At 36.6% G+C, this 8381-nt stretch overlaps 2 protein-coding genes across 2 annotated transcripts in view; one reads left to right on the top strand and one right to left on the bottom strand.

Moving 5' to 3' along the window:
- Positions 1-8381, bottom strand: part of LOC117181673 (transmembrane inner ear expressed protein) — a 269684-nt gene that overhangs the window by 132431 nt on the left and 128872 nt on the right. The window lies entirely within an intron of this gene.
- On the top strand, positions 3900-4337 carry LOC117181303. Its single transcript, XM_033373863.1, has one exon. It carries the CDS (start codon positions 3900-3902, stop codon positions 4335-4337), a length of 438 nt encoding a protein of 145 aa, XP_033229754.1.

The raw sequence follows: 8381 nt of genomic DNA, 5'->3' as shown, positions 1-8381 counted from the left end.
GCAGGTTCTCCCGACATCCGGCTACGCCTTTCTTTGAGCCTCGTTGTTCATACATTTCTTGCCACACAGGTTCAATTGCCCGAACAATCCTATCATTTAGAACAGCTGTGAATATCTTATAAAGCGTGTTCATACAAGTTATTGGCCTTTAGTTCTTCGGGTCAGCTAAGTTGCCTATTTTTGGCAGGAGTATTGTACGCCCTTCCACCAACCACTCTGGAATCGGCTCTTCCGACTTCAAATATGAGGTGAAAATACAGGCCAAATGCTGATGGGTTGAAGAAAACTTCTTCCACCAGAAGGTTTTGATACAATCTGGTACCGGTGCGGAATAGTTCTTCATCCCTCTCAATACCTTAATTCTTGTAATATGGAATTTATCATTTTTATTGATTGAATAATATTAGTAATTATAAGAGTAGCAATATTTATTTCTTCAATAGTAATATTATATAGTAAAGGATATATAATAATTGATTTAAAAAAAATTGTATTATAATTTTAATAATGTTTGTCATTTCTATAATTTTAATAATTATTAGGCCTAATATTATTAGAATTATTTTAGGGTGAGATGGATTGGGGCTTAATTCTTATTGTTTAATTATTTATTACCAAAATTTATATTCTTATAATTCAGGAATATTGACTTTATTAACTAATTGAATTGGAGATGTAATATTATTAATAATAATGTTTATAATAATAAATTTAAGGTCTTGAAATTTATTATTTTTTATATTTTATAATAAATGATTTCTTTTTATATTTTTAATTATAATTATAGCAAAAAGAGCCCAAATTCCCTTTTCTATATGAGTACCAGCAGTTATAGCTGCTCCACCTCCAGTTTCATCATTAGTTCACTCATCAACATTAGTAACAGCTGGAATTTATTTACTAAGTCGATTTAATAAGTTTTTTTCAAGAGAATAAATTTAATAATTATATATAATGGATTAATTACCATATTAATTGCAATATTAAATGCTTTAATAGAATTTGATTTTTAAAAAATTATTGCTTTTTTTACATTAAGACAATTAGGTTTAATAATATTAATATTATCATTAAATTTAACAAATTACGTTTTTTAAAATTTAATTTCTCATGCTATTTTTAAATCTTTATTATTTTTATGTTCAGAAGTTACAATTCATTTTATAAATCGAATTCAAGATATTTGTTTTATAGGAAGACTAATTAATGAGTTTCCTTTAGTAATTATAGATTTTCATTTTTCTAATTTATCTGTATGTGGAATTCCTTTTTTACCAGGATTTTATTCAAAAGATTTATTATATGAAATAATATTAAATTTAAATTTAAATAAATTTATTTATTATATCATATATCTTTGCATTATATTAACAATAATATACACTTTTCGGGTAATATATTATTTAATTTTAGATTATAATATATTTTATTCATTAAGAATAAAATTTGACTTTTTTATTATAAATTTATTAATATTGATATTATTTATAATAAGAATTATTTTTCGATCAATAATTAATTGATTATTATTTTCTTCATTAAATTTAACAATTAATAATTTTTTAATTAAATTAAATTAAAATATAATAATATTATTAAGATTAAGAATTATATTAATAATAAAAATTATCAATTTTAATTGTATCGTATTGTATATTTAAACTCTCCCATTTACGGGTTTGAGGGCGTCCGCTCCCTGTACATAAAATTTACATTCCATCCTTAAATCTAAGTTATCCGCTACTTATCTACTAATGTTTCGCCTTACTTAACAAATAAAATTAAATAATAACAACAAAAAATAAAACTAATAATTCTAGTAATGAGCGATCTTCCAGGGCTTCCGTTTCCTTTTATCATAAAAACAAACATTTTCCACGATTTTAAATTTAACTTTGGTTTTTAAATTCCTTTTTCAGGCTCAACTGTTCGGCTCGCCCTATTCCCTTACTTTTCCTTATTTCTTCCAATTTCTTCATCCACATCACTCCCTGTCCATTACCACCCAAAATCCATCTTACACACTCATCAACACTCAACTACCCAACTTCCTCTCCTGTGCATCTCTCTAAAACATGTGCCCATGACTCCAATTCGTATCCACACACTCTACATAGATTATTTTCTTCATCCATCCAATATCTACAAGCACTCACTCCTTCTCCCATTCTGAACCGTACAACCCTACTCCATTTTTCTTCCTTTTTTATTTTTTGCAGATATTCTGGTTCCGTCAACCCTTTGACCATCCTATACCATCTATTGTACCTCGAGTCTATTATCTTTGTCCATCTCTCTTCTCCTTGTTGAACTAATAGCTCTAACTCTATATCCTGCCACTCTGTAACCCCTTCTCGAATATTACACACCCTTCTCATTTTTCTCCTTTCTTCCTCCCATTTTGAATTTCCCAAGTTACCTCTCGCTTCGTTGCTCCTAATTTCGCCGAAACATGTTTGTGCAATTCTACTTCCCTCTCCCCTTTTTAGCTTCTCTTCAAACCTCCATGCTCTCCTAATCTCAAATCTCAAAAATCGCTCACGCATGCTCTCTACTTTCTTATGTTGCTTCCATCCCCAAATCTCCACTCCATAACACGACACTGTCCAAACCAACGCATCAAATAACCAGGCCCTCATTCTCCAATTGTCCTGAAACCTTCTCTTTCCTATGCCCCATACGTGGCCCATTACTTTACTCGCACATTCAATTCTTTTCCTCACCTGAAGCTCGTTTCCCCCTCCTGCCTTAAACCAAAAACCTAAATAATAGAATTCCTCCACCCTTTCCGCTATTTGTCCCTTCATCTTCCAAACGTAATCTATTATGGTTTTCCTCTTTCTGAAACACATCACCTTGGTCTTCTATACGTTTACCGTCAGATCCTTTGCTCCCACATACTGTTTGAAAAGTCTCGTCATTAGATTCATCCCCTCGTTGTCTGCTTTTCCTATAGATCTGCCAACAGCATATTAAACAGTAGCGGACTCAAAGGGCATCCTTGCATTAGACCTCTATCTATCCAGAATACCTCTCCTTTTTCCTTTCCTATCTTCACCCTGATCCTAATCCTAATCCATTGCCAGCTATAACACTTTTCTGTTTAGAGAATCAAAAGCTGCTTTAAAGTTCACGAATTACGCGATTAGCTTGTCTCTATTTTTCCCTAGATTTCTGTTAACCAAGTAGTTCAGTACGTAAATGTTGTCAATGGTTCCCATCCCTTTTCTGAAACCCGTCTGAAAACGTCGGAAAGTAATGCGCAACATTTAGAACATCTTGACGAAATTTTAGCAAGACTCTCTGAGAATAACCTGACGCTAAATCTCAGCAAATCACATTTCTTCAAAGAAGAAACCAAATTTCTGGGATTCATTCTCACAACGAGAGGAGTAAAGCCCGATCCTGAGAAGATTGAGAGTATACACTCTTTTCCAGCAACTAGAAACGTAAAACAACTCAGAGGTTTTCTTGGTTTAATAAACTTTTATTCCAAGTTTAGCGACAAACATGCTGGAGAAACAGTACCGCTTCTCAAATTAATAAAGAAAGGAGTACCCTGGAAGTGGGACAATGAGGCCCAAGCGAGTTTCGAGAAAGTTAAACGACTATTTTGAGAATCGATAATGTTATATTTTCCAGATCCCAAGAGAAATTATTATCTCGAAACCGATGCAAGTAACTACGCGCTCGGCGCCGTACTTTATCAATTAAACGATGCGCAAGGAAAGGAAATTATTACGTTAGCGAGTCGGACTTTAAAAGGATCTGAAATCACATATTTCACTACGGAAAAGGAACTTCTGGCTATTGTATGGTCACTGTAGAAATTCAGAACTTACTTACACGGCGGAACTATAATCAACCGAACGGATCACCTCGCACTAACTTTCCTGAAAATGAGTAAATTTTTAAACGCACGACTCACTCGTTGGATTCTCGCGATACAAGATTACAACATTAAAGTGGAACATCTACCGGGAAAAGATAACGTGATGGTCGATGTACTGAGCAGATTACATGAAGAAAACAGCTATAAAAGAAATCGTGGTGCGACCCGAATAATAATAAATGCATTGAACTACAACTGGATCCAAGAAATGGAACAATTAATCCGAGAAATCCCAGCTAAACAACGAGAAGACAAGAAATTGAAATTATTCAAACAGGAGATAGAGTCAGAACCCGAAAGAAGAGCACGTTTTAAAATAATCAATGACAATATCTATCATTTTGATGGAACCACTTGTCGCATCTTAATCACAAAAGAAATTCTACAAAATCTTATCTGGGAATGTCACGCAGCGTATGGTCATCCAGGAGCAGAGAAAACATAAAATACTCAGGGAATCGTTCTATGCACCAAAGATGTTTAAAGCTACGCGTCAGGCTATCGCTACTTGTGACTCGTGCCAACGCAACAAAGTTGCAACACAAGCTTCACAAGCATTACAAGAGCCTGTGCTATCACAAGAACCCCTAGAGCTCATATCAATTGATTTTTTTGGACCCTTGACCAAAACAAAGTTTGAATGTGAGCACATTTTAGTGATGATTGACACATTTACAAAATTTACAAAAATTTACCCGGTGCGCAAGGCATCGAGTGAAGCTGCAATAAAGAACATCGAGGAATTCACGGAAGAGATTGGGCGGCCCCAAAAAATACTCTCGGATAGGGGAATCCAGTTTACAAGCAACAAATGGCGACAAGCTTTAAATGAACGTGGAATCAAAATGTCTCTCACATTAATCCGACACCCACAAACCAATATGGTGGAAAGAGTCAATCGCGAGTTGGCTAGACTCTTCCGGACCCTCCTAGCTCAAGACAAACATAACTCGTGGCTCGTTGAAGTAGAAAACGTGGAAACAATACTCAAAGAATCATATCACGATACTACGGAGGTAACGCCATATGAGGCATTATGGGGAAGAAAACCGAAAAGATGGTGGACGGACAAACTACCGCCCACACCCCTTTAAGAGGCAGCCAATCAGCCGAACCTAATTGCGGTCATACGAGAACGAATTAAGAGAAAGAGAGAAAAGCAATTAGGCAGGCTGAATCAAAAGAAAAAGGGCGTAACCTTCTCAATAGGCGAGTGGGTATTAGTTAAAGCCTGCAACGTGTCCCATACAGCGACGGGGGTAACAGCAACATTTCTAGCGCTGTACGAAGGACCGTACAGAGTGAAGAAGAAAATTGCTACAAACGTCTATATTTTGGAAAGTACTGAAAACGGAAAAGAGAGAGGGCCGTACCACGCAAACGACCTCCGAAAGTACCGTTCGAAGGAAAACCATGGAGGGGATGAAGAAAATGTGAGGGAAGCTGGACCCAAGAATTCTGGGCCAACAGCGTCAATTGAGAAAGGTCAGTCATAGTGAAAACTACGATAATACCAGGCTCAACTACCTAATACGATCCACAAGACGTTCCCTTCAACGTAAGAATTCAATGCAATCTAGACGTTGGAGAGGATGATGTAATGATAAGGGAAGCCACCAACAATCTTCCAACATGGCCGGTATCAAAAGGAAAATATAAGCTAAGTAACCTTCGATTACGAAAACCTAAAAACACAGAAGTAGCGGAAGTGAATACGCCTAAAATACACCGTGAATGCCGCCGAGGGGTGAAGAACAATCAGACGTATGAAAGTTTCTTGTGCCCAGAAGCGGCACTAACAACGGAAGAACCAGGACCAAGCAAGAGCAAGAACAATCCTAATCCAGATCCACAAAAGCAGGAAGAAGGAAGAATCCCTGAAAAGCAAAAATTAAATGAGAAACCAGCTCAAATGAAGGATACAACATAAAATTTACCGATAATCGTGAAAATAGAGGAACCAAGGGCCAGTACAAGCACGATCAGCCATAAGTTATTGGATCTAAAGGAAGAAGTGATAAAAGAAGAAATCCTGAAGGAATTAATCATCAACTCACTAAAACTAGTCTGAATAAAAGACAACACGGAAGAGACAGAAAGGCAAGCAACACCAAGCACGAAAGAAAATCGTCCACCGGAGAGCCGAGCCGAAAAGAAGTGGAAAGCGGCAATGCTGAAAAGGAAAAAGCATTGCCCCGAAAAGGACTATTCATGGTTCGAAGGAGTCTCCACGACGCTCTCGTGGAAGATATTCTGAACGAGGGCTCTCGACATGCAAAATTCCGGAAACAGATCGAGAAAGATAATCAACAAAGTGTCAAAAGGCCCATCATAAATGCCGTCGTGCCTGTGCCAGAAGAAATTTTCCTGCCGGCAGTACTGAGTTAGGAAGTCAAACCTTCAAACTAGAGGCGCAGCGAGAGAGAAGGCTGAAGACAGCCATAAATTACAGTACGCAGAGACCCTGGAGGCAACAATCCTCGGAGGACGAGACAACTTGGGGCAGCTACAAATGATGGACCCCCAAGCAAGAGTGGCCCATCACCAAGAACTGGAGATTTAGCTGGACTCTGGAAAGGAAAAGAATCCTACCGACAAGTGCTGTAAAACGACTAGGAACAAGTCGACCGTTAAACAGGAAATCCAAAGCGCGGAAGATTGAAGTCGTGACCATCGAATAAGGAGAGAGGTTCGGTAACGACACTTATCTTTATCATAAATAATTTTATTTTATATTTCTTTTTTTTTTTAATTTTTATGCTTCGATTTTTTTTTATTCTATCATTATCTCGATGTTCACTACTTCAATGGGGGGCCGTTGTAACGTGTAAGTTACAGGGTATAGCCTGTAAATAGGCAACAGGAGATTCGTCCTGAAAGACACTATGCAGTGTTGCTGTCTCTAGGAGAAGTTCCATTGCGCAAGTTCGTCTTTTCTCCCTTTCGTCCGCCACCCAAGTAGAGGGCAGGAATGACGCAATGCGCCCTATAAGAAGGCCTGCACAACCAAAAAGCAGGGTTGTTAAACTCACGGGCGAACCGCGAGGATCTAATAACCAATACTAGCAGTGACTAGAGGAATCTCTCTTCTAGTTCATTTCTAGATATTGGTACTTACTACGAGTATTCTAAAAAGTGTTTTTAAATCTATTCTTTTTGACTAAAAATCTCAGCGTTTCGTCTTAGAGTGTTGTGGCTTGTCTCATTTTTGAAAAGAGAGAATAATAATTTTATTTGAGTATCGCGCATTTAAATAAATTGACATTTACTTCAGCTTTCAAAGTTTTAACCGTTATCTGTAGACGAATAGCCTCGTGGTTCTCCATGAACGCTAGTCTAGGAAGTAGACGAATTGAATTTTGAAATCTTTTTATATTTCGGGAAAAGAAATAGTCTTACTAAAAATTTTAGAGAAAATTCCCAAAAGGGAAAATACCTGTTTCCAAGTTTTGAGATTTCTCTCTCTTACCACTGCGTTGCGTCGCTCTTGCCTTCACCTCTTTTGTTCGCGCGGCTAATCCGAGGACCTGAAGTGTGTTCGACCTCTTAGGCCTCAACTCGAGTTCTCAAACTTAAAGGGAAGTATCCCTCGTACCGTTCCATTAGCACCTGTCCGTGAGGCTAACGATTTATGACAATGATCCTTCGTTAAGGATTTATAACGGATTTAACAATTGAATAACACCTCGGAGGTGTCTTTTGCTAAACGTTTGCTTTTTATATTGAAAGGGTGAAAAAACCAAATACTCGAGAACACATTGCCTCTTATTTGTTGCATCGTAGCAATTTTATTTTAATTAGTACTCTGCAATATTTTCAGACGTATAGACCCGAGGTTCTCCTTGGACTCTAGACTAGGTAGTAATATTACAGTAGCCAAGAAAGTAAGTTTCAAAGGATAAGGGGCACAGACGAATAGCTTCGGGTTTCTCCTCGAAACCTAGTCTAGGAAGTGTGATTATCTGCCCAAACTGAAAATTAAAAGGTTAGAAGAGATAGTCTTCTAAAGGATCTCCTTGGGATCTAGTCGAGTTAGTGAATCTCTTGCGCGAATTAAAATCCAGCTATGATTTCTGGAAATTAGAATCAAAAAGAGGTGTGTGTTCAGATAAGATAAATCATCAAAGAATGATTTAATTAATAATTAAATGTTTTGCCTACTTTAGTATCATAGGGATACCCATGCGTGATCCTCTTCACAGTTTAAGAGTGACAATAAAGAAATTATGTAATCACTTGATTTTATAAATGGATAGATTCGGATTGACGAATGTAAAGAGGATTGGCTCTAGAGAGAATATTTTATTGAGCATATTTCGCATTATTTATATAAAACATTGATTTGTGGAATCAAAATAATAATATATGATTTTAAATAATTATTTTTAATTTATATATATATATATAATTAAAAATTTGTCATAAGGACAACCGCAGGATTTCGCCGGGAGCGGGTGCTAATCTGAAAAATTGCACCCGCTTCCAGCGA

Source organism: Belonocnema kinseyi, chromosome 10 (genome assembly GCF_010883055.1).
Source record: "Belonocnema kinseyi isolate 2016_QV_RU_SX_M_011 chromosome 10, B_treatae_v1, whole genome shotgun sequence".
Classification (NCBI taxonomy): domain Eukaryota; kingdom Metazoa; phylum Arthropoda; class Insecta; order Hymenoptera; family Cynipidae; genus Belonocnema; species Belonocnema kinseyi.
Note: the sequence above shows the minus strand (reverse complement) of the source record. Positions and strands in the feature narration are given on the sequence as shown.